The 19,383-nt window shown below is 37.3% G+C and overlaps 1 protein-coding gene across 4 annotated transcripts in view; it reads right to left on the bottom strand.

Annotated features, from left to right (window-relative positions):
- Vps13 (vacuolar protein sorting 13C) overlaps positions 1-19,383 on the bottom strand; it is a 1,645,987-nt gene that overhangs the window by 987,236 nt on the left and 639,368 nt on the right. For all 4 annotated transcript variants that reach the window (XM_090373229.1, XM_090373247.1, XM_090373239.1 and 1 more), the window contains exon 26: positions 14,276-14,555. In XM_090373229.1, the coding sequence (XP_090229355.1) occupies positions 14,276-14,555 (280 nt within the window). The remainder of the gene's footprint in view (positions 1-14,275; positions 14,556-19,383) is intronic.

The raw sequence follows: 19,383 nt of genomic DNA, 5'->3' as shown, positions 1-19,383 counted from the left end.
TCTTGAATATTTGTGCAATCATTTTTTTCATTTAATCTGTGTTTTTGTGTACCTTTTCTAGAACAGTTTGTTTTTTTTTTGTAATATTTGTTTTTATATTCTAGAATGTTTTGTGATAATTCATTATTTGTGATATGGGAAATATTTTCATGTTATTTTTTATTCGCAATATTAAAATTTTATCATGAAAAAAAAAAAAAAAATGTATCCATTATATTTACCTAGTTGTAAAAAAAAAAAGAATAAAAAAGTTGGGTGTCTGTCGAGCATGTGCAGTAATAGTTTTACATGAAACATCCTTCATGTTTCTTTTAGTTATTTTGATTTATATATATTGATTATGAAATAAAAGAGCTTTTGTATTGTAAATATCTTATTGAGCATTCACAAATTTCCACAATTTCTGGAAGACAATATACAATGGATTTATGATAACTATAGTAAGAGACATATGCTTGATACTTCAACGTATCTAAATGTTTCAACACCTAACAATGTATCTAAATGTCGGGGCACCTAACAATGGAATGTTAGGAGCCCTGAACAGCTGCGCATGCGAAATGCGAGACAAAATAAGAAATTGTTGACAAATCTTTGTATTGTTGCAGTCATATGACAAATACTTCCATCATACTCACTGCAGTAAGTATGATTGTGACATCATACTAGTCAAAAATTCCAAAAGTCAGAACTCGAGATATCGTACTGGTCACAAAAAATGCATCACGCACTCTAATCATACTACTAGTGAGTGCTCCACACAGACTAATAGTCTGAGTATTAGAAGTGCCTCTGGCAGATGCCTCAGATGACATCACATCCGTGACCGATCAGATTTACTCTGTGGGTACCCCTTCCAAGAGGATGTTTCAGATCAAAAAGTCGGCAAAAGTGCGAGCCCATTTTTAAAATATTCACAGCTCACCACTGTGTGTATGTGATTTCAAAAATCATTACTTTTATATCAACACAGCTTAATGGTATTTCAGTAGATTATCCCTGTTTTCGTGTAACTGTACACAAAGTTTATAACAGATGGCAGCACAAAATTGCTTTGAAAATCAGAGGAGGAAATTACACCTGCTGGCCATTTTTTTATCATTTGTTCTTATCAAAGTCAAAATTTTCTAAACAAATTCAGACTAGAAGTGACGCATAAATACATGGAGAGGATAATAACACTGATTGGCAAAAGAAAAAAAAATTTCACTTCCTGTTAAAATTTAGGGTCATTCTTGTAGGTTTGATGTGCTAAATTCAAATATGGCAACCATATTGCTGCAACACACACCAATTTTAAGGGAGAAGGGATTAAAATCAAAAAGTTTCATTTATTTTTAGGAAATGTTCCATGCAGTACTAAATATTGAACAATGGGTCTATTAACCTTATTCTATTTACAAAAAAATTTTTCTGATAACATAACTCTTATTTTGTCATGTTTTGCCTTATATAATTGTCCACTGGTGTCTCCCGTACAAGATTCCAACAGTAGTCTGCCAACATATTTGAACTTCATTTTCCCTGGTATTTTTTATTATTATTATTTTTTTCCATTTGAGAAATATTTTAGTGAAACCTTTCACCATTTTCATCAGAGACCATTCCCAAGTTTTCAGGAACAAAGTCTAAATGGGAATGTAGGAAATGAAGCTTTAACGACAGGTCTCTGTTTTTGGTCACTAACCTAAGATATTTGAAACCTGAGTGTGATGAGAACTTTTTAAGCACATATCTCAGTTTTTGAACGTATTTCCTATGAGAATCTCTTGAAATTATTTCAGGGAAGAAATTGACACCTACCAGTATAAGAGAGAGAGATGTAACACCAGTTTTCTTCTTTTTTTTTTTCCCTTTTATCATTATTTGATTTTTGACAATAATTTCACTCTAATGTTGAATAACCAAGTCACCATAAAAATAAATAAACATTTAGAGGTATTTATGTACAAAGTGTTCACTTTCATAAATTTCATGATGGAGCTAAATCTTATTCCGGAAATACTCACTCCACAGAGCTAGCCACAGTGGAAAACTCACTAGCCCAAGCTCACACATGTTAAACAAACTTACTAATGAAGCATACATATGTTCCGAAAACTTATTACTGAGAGCATATGTTTGGCAAATCCCTTCAACCCTCTTACTCATAAAAATGTTAAATAAAACATTAACTAATTTTCTTTCTCAGAAGAATACAGATTTCATTTCATTTGAATAAATGAAATGAACTAAAAAGTTTCAAAAAATTCAAAGGAAATTTCTTTTTAGCTAAAGGATACTTTATAATCTGCAGTGGCAGATTATAATCTGCCACTATATATATGTTACGGTAAATTTGATTAATCCGGTAATTATGAATAATTACCGGTTAATATGTATAATCGCCAATAATATTGGAGAATTTAATTAATATATAGCAATTTATTAAATATACCGGTCATTTAATATATTCTCCAGCGCTCGCTGGTGTATTTGATAAATAGGACAGAGAAATTATATGAATGAAATGATGGGAAGTGCTTCTGCGCACTGTCGAGCCAACTAGCCGATTCTAAAACCTATAATATACTGCCATTTAGTTAGTGCAGCGCTGTTGGGCTGAACGAGAACGACCACTGTGTCTACATTTCTACCGTTTAGTGCAACATACAACAACACATCAGCATTTAGTTAGTGCAGTGTTGTTGGGCTGAACTAGAACGACCACTGAGTCTGCATTCTTACCGTTTAATGCAACGTTATACTTATAGATATATTTAAACGTATTTAGTTTATGTCCATAGGTAAGTTTTCTTTGAAAAACAATTAGAAATGAACATGTAATGAAAATTTTTGTAGTTTGCCAAAGTGAACGGTTACGGATACCATTGAAAGAATGAAAGAAAGTTTTACTGTAAATTTAACGAAAGTAATAGAAACAAAATGCAGTACCAAAGGTTTTATAATGAAAGAAAAATATATACAGGTGATAAATGACGTTTTTGCACTAAAATTGAAAACCACTAGGAAAACTCCAGCAGATTACCAAAGACTCAAATGATATGATATAATTAAAGTAGGTTGCAGGCCGGCCGCTAGTTAGTACACCGGACCAAACCTATTGGTAACTCTCTAGGAGGCTTCCGGATCAGCTAGTGTATAATCTTGCTACCTCTACTCTGCCAGACAGTGACTGGAGGGAGTGAGAGTAGTGTGTATGCGGGGAGCATTGTCGAGGCCACGTTATGTCAAGGATCTGGGTATATTCTTACCATGTGTACACCATATCCAAAAATTTCATTACTTCATACAGCATGTCCCACCCACTTTTTCTTACTATTGAATACACCATGAATTGTCAAAATAATAGAGCAAGCTTATCTGCGAAAAGATCTAAACCTCCCAAGGACTTCCTAATTCATTTCACAAATATACGTGGTCTCAATTCTAATCTCAACGATGTCCATTTCCACTTGCAGTCATCCAAACCCCATGTACTTTTTCTGACTGAATCTCAGTTATCGGTTGATTCAACTACTACTCATCTCAGATGTCCAAATTATTTGCTGTATGATTCCTTTTGCCTCAAAGGTGGTACTTGTGCATATGTCCGTTCTGATATTCCCTGTCAGAGACTTGGCAATTTGGAATCATTAGCATTAGCATTAGCATAGGCATTTGATGCAAGAAAGCAAGCTTATGCAGCATCAGCCAAAAAAAAAAAAAAAACCCACTTCCACTTCACCCCTCTGTTCGTTCAAAATACCTGTCCAGCTGAGCCTTAAACTTATTTAGGCTATCAACCTCCACCACAAGGGATGGAAGTCTGTTCCACCAACCAACCACCCACTGGCTAAAGGCAAATTTCCGTACGTCTATCCTACATCTGTCTTTTCTCAATTTGAATTTATGCCCTCTCAGGTGATTTTTCTGAGCTAGAGGAAGAATCCCATCAGCATTGAGCATGCTTAAACCATTCAAGGCTTTATACACCTCTATCAGATCACCTCGCTGGTGCCTAGTCTCCAGACACTGTAATTTGCAAAACTTAAGCCTTTCTTCGTAAGAGCATCCCTTTGTTCCATTCACTGATCTTGTTGCCCTTCTCTGTACTCGTTCCAGCAGCTCTACATCCTTCTTGAAATGAGGCCTCCAGACCTGTATACAGTACTCTAGGTGTGGCCTGACCATTGCCTTATACAATGGAATAATCACCTCCTTATCCCAGCTGGAAAAATTCCTGTATATCATTGACAATACTCCATGAGCTACTCTTGCAGCCCGTCTGCACTGCTCAGAGAACTTCATATCTGCCTGCACAACCACCCCCAAGTCCCTTTCATTCTCTACCACTGTCAGTGTAGTACCACAGAGTTGATACGTTGCTCTGGGGTTGCTGTTTCCCATGTGTAGTACTTTACATTTGTCAATGTTAAACTTCATTTGCCACCTCTCAGCCCATCTGCTCAACCTTTCCAGATCCTGTTGCAGCAGCATAGTGTCAGTAGTGTCCTTGACAACCCTGCCAACCTTTGTATCGTCTGCAAACTTGGACATTAAGCTTGATATACCATCATCAATATCATTTATAAATACAGAAAACAATAATGGACCCAACACTGAGCCCTGAGGGACTCCACTAATAACATTAGTCCACGATGAGCAGTGTCCATTGATTACCACTCTCTGTCTTCTCCCAGTCAACCACCCCTTTATCCATAGCAGCAATTTGCCTCCAATGTCACACTGCTCCAATTTGTGTAGCAGTCTTCCATGTACAACAGTATCAAAAGCCTTTCTAAGATCCAAGTATATAATATCAAAGTTATTCCCTGCATCCAGTTCTTTTGTGACTGCATCATAGTATCCAATCAAGTTGGTCAGGCAAGACTTCCCCTTAACAAAACCATGCTGTGTCTGAGCTATAACTGAAGTCTTGTCTAAATGATCCTGCAGTGCTTCTTTAACCAGTGCCTCCATTAATTTTCCTGGAACAGAAGTTAAGCTCACAGGTCTATAATTACTTGTGTCAGCCTTTGATCCTCCTTTGTGAATTGGGGTCACATTTGCACATTTCCAGTCTATGGGTACCTCCCCTGAGTCCAAGGAAGCTCTCATAATTATGGCTAAGGGTTTGCTTACTTCCTTTGCTGCCTCCTTTAATATAACTGGATAGATCCCATCCACCCAAGGTGCCTTTCTTGTGTTTATCTTCAACAGTTTCTCCTCCACTTTACTCCCAGTTATTTCAAGATTCTGTAGCTTACTGCTAGAGTTGAATACACCTCTGGCATTCCCCTTGCTGAATAACTCCTCATGTGTGAATGTTGATGCAAAATATTCATTTAGTTTGTTAGCTACCTGAGCAGGATCATCAACAGTTGACCCATCAATATCAAGTGGACCAATCTGATTCATCCCCTTCCTTCTAGAGTTTACATAAGTAAAGAACTCTTTGCTGTTTTTCTTTGCATCCCTTGACAAGGATTTCTCGTAATCTGCCTTCGCCTGCCTAACCTCCTTTGTAACTTGGTTGCATATCAACTTGTATCTATCATAGGCTTCTGTGTCATGTGTTAATTTGTAAGTATCCCATGCATTTTTCTTCTCTGCCATATGCCTCATTAGTTCAGCTGACATCCATTTTGGCCTAAACCTTGAACAATATTTCTCAGTTGGTATGTAAAGCCTAGTAGCTTCCACGATAAGTTCTTTGAAGGCTTCCCATTTTGAATTTGCTGTTGGTAACATCATCAGTTGGTCCCACTGTATAGAATTTAAATACTGTCTCAGTCCATCATAGTCGCCTTTACGGAAGCAATAACCCTTCCCTTTACCCCTAATGGTAGTTACCTCTTTGAGTAAATCCCACTTCAGCACACTGTGATCACTGCCACCTAGTGGTTCATTTATCTGCAGATTCTTAATGCATGAAGAATCACTGCTGATAATCAAATCAAGAGTATTACTCCCTCTAGTTGCCTCCCGAACATGCTGATGTAGAAAACAATCATCCAATAAATCCACAAAAGCCCTGCTAGTGCGTGAGTAACCAGCCCCCAAATTCCAGTCAATATCTGGGAAATTAAAATCTCCCATTATAAGACTCTCTGATTTACTGGCCCACTCTATTTCCCTGTACAGTTCCTTATTATACTCATCAGAGTCATTAGGCCTATAGCACACTCCTACTCTCAATTTTGATCTTCCAATGCTTATGTCACACCAAACTGACTCAACAGTGCACTGTCCAGCGATGTCGACTGGCTTCACTTCCTTGGTTTTTATGTGTTTCTTAACTAATAGCATAACCCCTCCCCCCTTCCTATCCTGTCTATCCTTTCTGTAGACGTTGTACTCCCCAAATTGCAGTTCTGCTTCCCTTATATCTGTGTGACACCACGTCTCTGATATCCCAACAATATCTGCCTTTGATGTTTTGAGCAATACCTCAAATTCATCAAATTTATTTACTAAACTCCTAGCATTGGTGTACACACAAGTATACCTGCATCTGTTTCTATTCTTAGCTACCCTAACACAACCCATGTGTTTACTTGTACCGCAATGGTCCCAGCAGTCTCTGAAATACCATGCATCTTGTTTTTCAGGCTTCTGCTCATTCTAATAGAAGCAGTGCAAGAATCTCTTTCACCTCTGCCAGTGGCTACTGTCAATCTATTAGTCTTTGTCTCCCCCCAAGCTAGCAGTTTTCCGACCCACCTAACACTGCCTCGATAGCATCAGCAAATATTCTTGCACCCTTTCTATTTAAGTGCATCCCATCCGTGTAGAAGCAATCTCTCCTGTTAACAAGTACAGTCCAGGCTGAATAAAATTCTACCCCTTGAGCCTTGCACAATCTTTCCAGGGCCGAATTGATCGACAAGGCTCTCATCATATACTCCCTCCTATCGTGTCTGGGCAGAATTGCAGACACTTTCAAATTCAACCCTAATTCTCGGCTTTTGTTCAGCAGTGACCTGTACTTGTTAAGTAATTCTGCCGGTCTCCTACTCTTAATATCATTAGTGCCAACGTGTACAACTATATCACCTTTTGTGCCCTTAAAAGATGATATTCGCTCTACAACGTCATCAACCTTTACCCCTGGCAGACATACCCTGGTCCTGTTCCACCTATCTTTTTTACAAAGCATGTTCCCCGTTTCCCTGACAATAGAGTCACCAACAACTACTAGTTCCTTCGGGACCAGCGCATTCTGCCTTGGGGGTTGCCTCTGTGTCACGCGATGCCCAAGTGCAAGCTCTGACGTTGATGTGGGCAGCTGAGAGCTTGATGGGCCCCTCAATTTAGTTTCTTCGAGGGCATCCACCCTGTCCTTCAAGCTCTCATATAGGCCCACAAGAACGCCGAGTTGTTGCCTGATATCGATACACTCCTTGCATCGCGCACACACAAAGACATCCCCCATGGCAGTATCATGTCCCGTACCCAACTGCTCTGCAAACATCAAGCAAACAGTGCATTTTATAAGGCTGTGAGTCAGAGGACAACTGCCCCCCTCAGTTCTGCTCTGAGCCACAGCACTTCCATTAGCTTGAACCTTTTGCTTTGCTGCTCTGGTCTGAGTCATGATTCTATTAATTTATTAATTAATTATAATTAATTATGTTATGTTATTAATTATATTATGTTATTAATTATGTTAAATATAATTAATTATATTACGTTTGTAATCTCAGTCGTTATATGTATTTATTTAAACGTACAATTTAACTGCTAACGAAGTTCAACTAACGCTATCGTATCACAATGGCGGGAAATTTACGAACGGTAGCGGAGTTGAAACACGTGGAAACCCTTACCGATACCTTTATGCAATTACAAGGCCGAGTAAAGAATAAATACACCAAATTAATCAGAAAAGCACAAAATAATGTTATACTACTAAATTTAAATCAAAAGTTTTAGAAACACAATAATTTCAAATCAATAAATAAGAAAAATCCACTTAGCGGCTTTGAACACGACCGTCTCTAGCAACCTCGTCAGCAGACTCGAATCTCCTCTCTTTGATCTTCTCTGGCTTAAAATCTCTCTACCTGATTGTGTCAAATTCATCTGTTGTCTCTACCGTTCTCCTAACTCCACTAATCACTTGGAGCTCTTTGACTTCCTCTCTTTGCAACTTGACTTTCTCCAGTCCAACTTTCCTAACAGTGAGGTAATTTTGCTTGGTGATTTTAATGTTCACAACTCCAGCTGGCTTCCGTTTTCTAGTCACACCGACCCAACAGGTTGAGATGCTGAGGCTTTTGCAATTACTAATGACCTTGCACAGATTGTTCATTTACCTACAAGCATACAGGACAATCCTAATCATACAGCCAATACGCTTGATCTTTTTCTCACAAACAACCCTTCTAAGTACACGGTCGAAGTGAGAGGTCCTTTAGGCACTTCAGATCACAACTTGGTGATTTCTCTTCTCCAATGGAACATTTATCTCATGGCTATTCCCAACCTCGTATTCTTTAGCATTACAAGAATGCAAAATGGGATGACCTGCGAGACTTCATTTCTTATTTTCCTTGGTCTGATTACTGTTTCAAAACTTCTGATGTCAACGTTTGCTCAGATCGTGTCAGTGAAATTATTCTTTCAAGAATGGAATCCTTTATCCCACACTCCACTTTAAAATCTCGTCCTTTATCTAAACCTTGGTTTTCCAATAAATGTGCTAAGGCTGTCCAAGAGAAGAATGTTGCATATCATAATTGTCTTGTTTCTAATTCTTCAGTTTCATTTTCTGCCTACACCAAAGCTCGCAACAATTGTAAAGCAGTTATTAATCAGTCCAAACTAGAGTTTGAACAGGCTAAGAGTAGAAAACTTGCTTCTTGCCCTAATGGTAGCCGAGCATTCTGGTCTCTTGCCAAAGTATTGGCCGCAACTTTTGCCCATCTCTGCTCCCAACTCTGTCCAAACCAGATGGTTCTGTTGTCACTTCAGCCAAGAATAAAGCTGATCTGCTAGCATCCCATTTTTCTTCCAGCTCATGTATTAATGATCTTGGTAAAATGCCTCCCACCATTCCTAACACGCTCCATTCAATGCCTCCTGTGGTCTTCCGTCAAAAGGATATCAGAAGGATTTTGATGTATCTTGATGCTAAGAAAGCTCCAGATCCTGATGGTATTTCTCCACTTGTTCTCAAAACCTGTGCTCCTGAACTTACTCCTGTTCTTTGCCACCTTTTTTCACTTTCTTATTCCAAAGGTGGTTTTCCTTCAGCTTGGAAATTTGCTCATATCCACCCAGTTCCCAAAAAGGGTGACAAATCCCTCCCATTCAATTATTGTCCCATTGCAATTACTTCTACTCTTTCTAAAATAATGGAAAGATCAATTAACCGTCAACTCTTAAACTACCTAGAAACCTTCCGTCTGATCTACGATCGCCAGTATGGATTCCGTCAGAGTCGATCCACTGGTGATATTCTGGCTTATGTTACCCATTTATGGACTAACTCAATGGAAAAGTCAAGTAGTTGCTCTTGACATCTCAAAGGCTTTTGATCGTGTTTGGCATAAAGGTCTTCTAAACAAGCTTCCATCTTATGGTTTGCCAACTGTTTTTAGTAATTGGTTATCCAGTTTTCTCTCTGATCGCTCACTGAGGGTGATGGTAGATGGCAGATGGCTCACTGTCTTCTAACTTCTCCACTAATTCCGGTGTCCCCCAAGGTTCGGTTCTTTCCCCCACTCTTTTCCTCTTGTATATTAATGACCTTCTTCCATTGACTGGAAATCCTATCCATAGTTTTGCCGATGATAGCACATTGCATTCAACTTTCCATTCTGAGAAACCTTGTCCTGCTCAATCAGTTTTAAGTTCTCGAAAATCTGCTGCCAATTCCTTAAATGCCGATCTTCAGGTAATTTTCCAGTGGGGCAAAGACAACTTAGTTTATTTCAACCCTTCTAAAACTCAGTCTTGTCTTATATCTCGCAAAAAGGATTCTTCTGCTCCTATGCTTATCTTTAGTGACACTCCGATTTCTAGGCAAAATGATATATCTCTTTTGGGGATTACCCTGACTTCTAATCTCTCTTGGCACAAGCACATTACAAATATTGCTTCCTCTGCATCTAAAAAACTTGGTTTTCTCTTTCGCTCTCGGCGTTACTTTTCTTCCAAAAGATTCTTCCAGCTGCTCACTCTGTATAAATCACAAATCCGCCCTGCCATGGAATATTGTTCCCACATATGGGGTGGTGCCCCCAAAACCTCTCTCAGGCTTCTTGATTCCATTCAGAAGAGGGCAGTTAGGTTAATTAATGATTCATCTCTAACAGAGTCTCTCCACTCACTTTCTCATAGATGCACTGTTTCTGCTGCATGCCTCTTCTACAGATACTTCCATGGGCACTGTTCTTCTGAATTGGCTTCTATAATTCCCGCCCTCTCTATCAAAATAGTCCGAACACGTACCGCCACCAGCCAACATCCATTTACTGTCCAACTTCAAAATCACAGAACCAACTTTTCATCTTCCTCATTTATTCATTCAACTGCTGTTTTCTGGAACAACCTTCCTTCATACGTATTTCCTGAAAATTACAATCTACAGAAGTTCAAGTCCAATGTCAACAAATATCTTCTTTCGTCTTCTCAACCTCCAACCCAAGCACGGTACTAAGTACTATAGGTTCTAATACCTCTCGTGTTTGGGTTAAAAAAAAAAAAAAAAAAAAAAAATTGATTGTAATAATTTGATTTACCATGTTCAAGAAAATAACCAAAGCATAAAATATCATGTCTGCACTGAGGAAATTTTTGATACAATACATAATATTCATATAGCTATTGGCCATGGGGGAAGAATTCGGATGATGAATTAAATTCAAAAAAAAGTATAAAAATATAACCGCTAAGTCTGTAATGGTATATTTAAACTTATGTGAGCCTTGTCAGAAGAAAAGTAAAGTTCCTAAAAAAGGCTTAGTGGTTAAGCCAATGGTGTTTAACGAAATGAAGAGTAGGTTTCAGTTAAACCTGACTGACATGCAAAGTCAGCAAGACAAGGGAGACAAATTTATTCTTGTATATCAAGACCACCTAACAAAATTTATACACTTGCGTCCCCTAAAAAGCAAACATGCTGAAGAAGTTGCTTATGTTTTATTGGATATATTTACTATTTTTGGAGCTCCTTCTATCCATCAAAGCGATAATGGTCGCGAATTAGCAAATAAAGTTATCGAAAAATTATGTTCTTCTTGGGAAGAACTGAAAATTGTACAGGGTAAACTTCGGCACAGCCAGAGTCAAGGTTCTGTCGAACTTGCAAACCAGGACATAGAGAATATATTGAGTATGTGGCTAGAAACTAATGAAACACACAACTGGAGTGAAGGAGTACGATTTGTTCAATTAATGAAAAATAGCGCATATCACCAAGGAATTAAATGCAGTCCCTATGAAGCTATGTTTGGTTCTCCCATTAAAATTGGCCTCAAAACCTCATGGCTTCCCAAAGAAGTTGTTGTTAATTTAAAAGAAGAGGAAGAACTAGAAAACATAATGAAGCAATTTAAAAATGATCTAATATTTATGATTCTGGAGAGATTGCAGGAGACACTAGCATAAAGAGTATTGAAATTGAAAATGACAATATGATGGAGAACGTTGAAGAGAATATGGAGAACGTTGAGGAGAATATGGTGGACGTTGAGGAGAATATGGGGGACGTTGAGGAGAATAAGGAGAATATTAAAGAGAATAACAAAGACTTGGATAATATTGTTTTGAATAGGAAAGCACAAATATATAGAAAACGTAAAATAGTAAAAGAAAATCTTAAAATACAAGCTAAAAAAATTATAAACGTGTCTAACAAAAAGTTTCCTACTGGAAAAGTAGGTGATGCGGTACATATAAGAATTCCTGATGTTGACAGAGCCAGAAGCGACCCAAGAAATTGCTTGGCAGTTATTATGGATATTGACAATAGTAGACTATATAAATTGGGAACAAAGAAAGGGAAATTGGCCAACGTTTATACCAGAAATGAGTTTTCTATATGCCATGAAAAATTTATAAGTGTCGCGGAAGTTCCAGACTCAGAATTATCTTTGCGGAGTGTGTTAAGAAGTTTTTCATATTTGGTGGTCAAGGTTACAAAAAATGTAATTCTAAAGGAAAATGCAACAGTAATAAATGTAGTTGTAGAAATAGTAACAAACTGTGCAATTCAAAATGTCATCATAGTTTATCTTGTAATAATAAATAACATTAAACTTTGATTTGTTTTTTTTTGTATTCTGTTGGCATCTAATTTCAATTAATCAATATTACCAATAAGCATTGGAGATTATTCATAATATCCGGTATGTTTGATAAATTAAGCATATTCTCCAATATTATTGGGAATTATACATAATAGCCGGTAATTATGCATACTTTCCGATTTATCATATTGCCCTTAACATATATATATATATATATATATACAGGGTCTCAAAAATACATGGCATAACTTCAGGAATGAGTTCCTCATAGGTAGACAATAAAAATATTTTATATCAACATAGTTGCGGAAATACTTGGTTCCCAAGTTATTAATCGGAATGTCTTATCTCCCGCAGGTGATTTCCTTCATCACAAGGTACTGACAGAATGGTGGTTTTCCATTCCGACCATGTACTCAAATCAGGAGCAAGCAGATATGCACTTTACGTTTGGTTTGGCAGATGGCAATGCTCTTGAGGCTCATCATTTGTACCATGAAAGGTTACCATAACGAAGATGTCCAGACAGGAAAACAAACATGCGTGTGCTGATTCTAGGAGTGGCATGCACAACATCCAAAATCTCCTCCTCCTCTTCTACTTCAGGAGTCGTAGATCTTGGTCGTCCTCTGTCGGCAGCATGAGGTGTAAAGGTCCCATGTTCACAAAGGCGGCGAGATGGATACCTTCAAATGTTTTCTGTCTGGACATCTTCATTCTGGGAACCTTTCGTGGTACAAACAACGAGCCTCCAGAGCATTGCCATCCGCCAAACCGTATAGAAAGTGCATATCCGCTTGCTCCTGATTTGAGTACATGGTCAGAATGGAAAACCACCAGATTCTGTCAGTACCTTGTGATGAAGGAAATTACCTGCAGGAGATAAGATATTCCGGTTAATAGCTCCGGAACCAAGCATTTCCGGAACTATGTTGATATAAAATATTTTTATTGTCTACATATGAGGAACTCATTCCTGAAGTTATACCGTGTATTTTTGAGACACAGTGTGTGTGTGTGTGTGTGTGTGTGTGTGTGTGTGTGTGTGTGTGTGTGTGTGTGTGTGTGTGTGTGTGTGTGTGCGTGCGTGCGTGCGTGCGTGCGTGCAACTTTGGCGATAGAGTTGTCCCCTATTATAGCATGGTTTATTCTATACTTGTTTGCTATAGCACTCTGTATATTTTGATGCTTTCCTCCACAGCTACATTATTCTCCCTGGAATAGCTCTATTCACTCATAACTTCCTTGAGAAGGGTTACCCATTAGCAAGTGTTTAGGTGCATGAGAGGTCCTCTCATAAAAAAACATTTTGATGCTCTTCTATGTCCAATCAACTGTAATTCACAGTCCAACCATAAAAGGTGTATTCCTTATCACTACTAGAAATTTACTTTTAGCCAATACCATGATTAATGAGAAAAAGGCTGAACTGCTAGCCAAGCTGGAAACGCTGCAAAGCTTTTCCAGTTGATGACAAGGAGAAATACTGAAAGTGTCTGTTTACTGTCTCAAAAGTTATTTTTTATATCCATGAATAATTTACACCTCTGTATTAATTTTATGTAGCTGTTTGTTTGTACTGGCACATGTTTCTTGTGTCCATGGCTGTAAAATACCATGGTCATAGGCACTATTTCTCATATTACAAAAAATATACACTTTACATATCCTACTTGGCAGTACTATGGGAAAGAAAGTGCCCTCTCAGGGGTGTTCTAATCAACTGACATTTATTGAATGTTTTTTATGTAATTAAAATTATATGTGAAGATGTAAATGTTTCTCTGCATTTAATGTTATAAAGAGAAACATTGCTTTAAAATCAGTCAGAAACACTGATCATGCCAACCCAGTTAAGATTATTTACATTATTTCCTGTGGATAAATCTCCATCATTTAATTCAGTTTCACTTAGCACTTTGTGTTTAATGACCCAAATTAAGAGTGCTAAGGGGAGGGAATGCCTGTGACAGACAATAAAATAATTTATATTATGATGACAAAACAAAGTAGCAAATTAAATAACACCCAATTACCCATTTTTTGTTTTGAAATGTCTTTCTTTTCTATTGATAATTCCTGAATCTGTGATTCTCTTGGTACAACTCTTTTAACATCTTCTCCAGACGGTTTCTTAGATGCTAGCTGCTGCTTTTCTTGCAAAGAATTCATCTGCTCTGTAAAATTGTTAAAGAAAGCTATCACATTTAAAATAGCATCTTGATGCAATATTACATCCAACTGTGCAAATGAAGCCTTGATGAACTGAACAGTAGAATCATAGAATGTTTGGAAATGTGGTCCTTTTTTATCAGCCTAGAAAAAAAATTATATAATTAGGGGAAAAAATTACAAACTAGAAGTTTAGTTTGCCATTCTGAGCATGAACATTTAAAATATGCCTTGTTTAAACAGGTAAATAAGTAATTCTTCTTAACACTTCTAAGACTATAATTCCATTTGATCCATTTGACTTTTGCAAACTCATAGATTATCACATGAATATGACTCAGACTCCATGTCAGATGAAGCACTAGCTTAAGCCAACCACACTAATTAGAGTAATACTATCTAGAATGTCCTTAAAAGGATTTTTACTATTCTTTAATTTGCTATTTAATATATGTTAAATACTATTTAGTATGTTAAATTATCTAAAAAATGAAGAAGATATGATAATATCCATTGAACCATGTTGTCTGGCTAAATTTAAAGGAAAACATATGATAACCTGAATTATTTCAAAGTGGCAATTGATATTACTGAAGCTATTTAAATTTTGAATGACCATAAAAGAAACTTGAAGACAAACAGTCTTCAAATCATTCAACATGCTAAAATACGCCCTTGCCAATTAGTTAAAATGAACTAAACCCAAAGATATTTCTACAGAACTGAAAATCAGGAAAATTCGTTATAACCTTGACACTAAAATTGCCTTTAAGATATTCAGGATGTATAAAGTGATTATTTAAAATAAATTAAAACTGCAAATTACAAAGCTGGACTACGTTATATCATTTTATAATGGCATGACACAGAACAAGGGGAATACTAAAATAAATACATGAGAAAGAAATCACCATTACTGAAGTCAGAACAGCTGCTAAGAATGAAGTAAACTTTGGAGATTTACTAATTATTGAATACACATGTTAACAGGTTCTGATATCAACAATTTTTAAAATATTTCTTAGGAATTCATATTAGTTACATTGTTAAAATCAAAAAACAATCTTCGGAACAAAACCGTATGATTAGTGAGTTCAGATGTTGCAGCATGATTATTAACTAATTAATTGCTTAAATGTTCTCATGAGATGCAAACAGTGGAGCTGTGATACGAATCATATTCCAAAGATGCAATATGATATACTATGTAAATTTACTAAAATGCCTTATAATTTTACATAATTGACATACAGGATAAATTATGTATCCATGTAACAAACACTTCACTTTATTAATCATATACCATTAATGTTTAAAAGAGTAGATTAGAGTTCCTCCAATCCACATTAATATACAATACACTTACTAATTACCATAAGACATGCTTAATTTAAATATACTTAAAATACTGGCCCCACTGCATCAGCTTTGAAACAGATAAAAATTATAACAGTATTAAATCAGTAGGAACAATGATGCAAGAAAGCAAGCTTATACAGCATCAGCCCCAAAAAAAAAAAAAAAAACTTACCTCATCACCTCAAACAACAATTTCTCTCAAGTTCTTGCATGAATTTATTTAAATTCACAACTTTTATTTTCAAAAAACTCGCAAATTAGGGTTAAATTTGAAAGTGTCTGCAATTCTACCAGACACGACAGATGAGGGCCCTTGTCAATGAAATCAGCTCTGAAGAGAATGCACAAGGCTCACGGGGTAGAATTTTTCTTAGTAGGATCTATGCTTGTTAACAGGACAGCCTGTTTCTACCTGGGATGGGACACACTTAAATAGAAAGGATGCAAGAATATTTCCTGATGCTATGGAGGCAGTGCAAGGTGGGTCTGGAAAACTGCAAGCTTGGGGGGAAGATCACAGACTGATAGATTAACAGTAGCCCCAGGCAGAAGTAAAAGTGATTCTTGCACTGCTTCTATTGGAATGAGCAGCACCTTGGAAAACAAGACATTGGGAATTTCAAGGACTTCTGGGAGTCAACATGGAACAAGTAAATGGGCTTCTGTATTTGCAATAAATGAATATTTATTTATTAAATATATGGGTTGTGTTAAGGTAACTAAGAGTAAGAACAGGTGCATGTATACTTGATTGTACACCAATGTTAGGAGTATAGTAAATAAATTTGATGAATTTGAGGTGCTGGTGAAGACATCAAAGGTAGACATTGAAGGGAAATCAGAGAGGTGGTGTCACACAGAGATAAAGAATTCAGAATTAGAATTTGGGGAGTACAATGTGTACAGAAAGGATAGAAGGGGAGGAGGGATGATGATGTTAGTTAAGAAACACACAAAATCTAAGGAAGTGCATCCAGTTGACATAGGTGGACGAGTGCAGTGTTGAGTCAGTTTAGTGTGACATAAGCACTGGGAAAGCAAAATTGAGAGTAGGAGTGTGTTATAGGCCTAATAACTCTGATGAGTACAACAAATGACTGTTGTACAGAGAAACAACATGGTCAGTAAATCAGATTTTCTTATAATGGGGGATTTTAACTAACCAGATATAGATTGGTCACTCGCACACTAGCAAGACTTTTGTGGATTTATTGGATGATTGTTTTCTACAGAAGCATGTTCGGGAGGCAACCAAAGGGAGTAATACTCTTGATCTCATTATAAGCAGTGATTATTCATACAATAAGAATCTGCAGATAAAGGAACCACTAGGTGACAGTGATAACAGTGTACTGCTGTGGGATTTGCTTAAAGATGTAACTACCATCAGGGGTAAAGCAAAGGGCTTTTGCTTTCAAAAAGGTCACTATAGTGGTCACAGGGATTTTTAAATTCTATACAGTGAAAACATGGTTGATGATGTTACCCAACAGTAAATTCTAAATGTGAAGCACTCAAGGAATTAATCTTGGAAGCTAGTGGCAGTCATACCAACTAAGAAATATTGTTCCAGGTTTAGGCCTAAATGGATGCCAGATGAACTCATGAGATTCATGGCAGAGAAGAAAAATGCATGGGATGCATATAAATTATCAGGAGACACATATAAATTATGGTAGATATAAGATAGTCTGTAATCAAGTCACAAAAAACATTAGGCAAGCAAAGGCAGCATACGAGAAAAGTTTAGCAAAGGATGCAAAGAAAAGCAGTAAAGACTTCCTCAGTTATGTAAGCTCTAGAAGGAAGAGGATGAATGAGATTGGTCCACTTGATATCAATGGTTTGGTTGTTCAGGATTCGGCTCAGGTAGCTGACAAACTGAAGGTTAAGAAAATTCACATTCAGTTTGTCAGCTACCTGAGTAGAACCCTTAGCCATAATTATGAAAACTTTTATGCACAGTTCCCGACTTGAAATGTGCAAAGGTATCCGCAGTTCACCAAGGGGAATCAAAAGGGGACACAAGTAATTACAGACCTGTTAGTGTAACTTCAATTCCAGGGAAAATAATAGTCACTGGTAAAGGAAGCACTGCAGGATCATCTAGACAAGACTGCAGTTACAGTTCAGGCAGAGCATGGGTTTGTTAAGGGGAAGTCTTGTCTCACCAGACTGATTGGATAATATGATGTTGTCACAAAGGAACTGGTTACAAAAATAATTTTGATATATACTTGGATTTTAGGAAAGCTTTTGATACTGTTACAAATGGAAGACTACTGTACAAGTTGGAGCAGTATGGCATTAAGAGCAAGTAGCTACAATGTATAAAAGGATAGTTGAGTGGGAGAAGACAGAGAGTGGTAATCAATGGACACTGCTCTTGTTTGTTATTTGGTTTTTAGGAGCATTAGCAACTAAGGCCATATTGCTCCGGGATACGCGGTGGTCATTCCCTGACCTTTCCACATCCTACGTATTTGGTGGTGACGGGCTCGAGGACACTGCTCTTCTGGGAATAATGTTATTAGTGGAGTTCCCCAGGGGTGCGTGTTGGGCTCATTGTTTTATCTGTATTTATCAATGATATTAATGAAGGTATATTCAGGCTTAATGTCTAAGTTTGCAGATGATACGAAGGTTGGCAGGGATGTTAATGACAGTAAGGATGGTACACTACTTCAACAGGATGTAGAAAAGTTGAACAGATGGGCTGAGGGTTGGCAACTGAAGTTTAAAATTGACAAATGTGAAGTACTGCATATGAGCAGCAGTAACCCCCAGAATAACATACCAACTGTGTGGTACTAAACTCAGCACAGTGGAGAATAAAAGAGACCCGGGAATAATTGTGCAGTCAGATATGAAGTTTTCTGAGCAGTGTAGACAAGCTACCAGACCAGGTCATGGGGTTCTGTCAATGGTATAGAGAAATTTTGCTAGCAGGGATTGGAAGTGATCATCCCCTTGTATAAGACAATAGTCAGGCCACACCTTGAGCACTGCATACAGGTCTGGAGGTCTCATTTTAGGAAAGATGTTGAACTACTAGAATGAGTGCAGAGAAGGGCAATAAGATTAGTGAGTGGAACAATGGGTTGCTGTTACCAAAATAGGCTTAAGTTCTGTAAATTTCAGCATCTGGAGGCTAGGCACCTATGAGATGAAGTTTCCTTTTAGCCAGCGAGTCATTAATTACAGGAACAAGCTGCCTCTACAGGGAGTTGAAGCCGGCAATTTAAAGAAATTGGAAGGTCAACTGGATAGTTATCTACACAAGGAGAGAAGTATATAATTTTCTCTCTCTCTCTCTCTCTCTCTCTCTCTCTCTCTCTCTCTCTCTCTTTTTTTTTTTTTGGTAGTGCAGCAAAAGTCTGTGGCTTCCTTGCACTATAAGGCTAATACTAATTTCAGTATATTGAATGGATTGGTTTATACACCTATTCAAATGAATGTGCACACACATACACAGTATAATACGTGTGGAGGAAGAGTCTACTGTAACGGTGTACTGAGCATTGCAGTAAGTTCCAAGAATTATATATAAAAAATAAATAAATAAATAAAATAAGTCAAACAAGATCAAATAGTAAGTAAACAAGTAAAGCAA

The sequence above is a fragment of the Mastigoproctus giganteus genome, chromosome 1, assembly GCF_048544385.1.
Source record: "Mastigoproctus giganteus isolate SK-2022 chromosome 1, ASM4854438v1, whole genome shotgun sequence".
NCBI classification, from domain to species: Eukaryota; Metazoa; Arthropoda; class Arachnida; order Uropygi; family Thelyphonidae; genus Mastigoproctus; species Mastigoproctus giganteus.
Note: the sequence above shows the minus strand (reverse complement) of the source record. Positions and strands in the feature narration are given on the sequence as shown.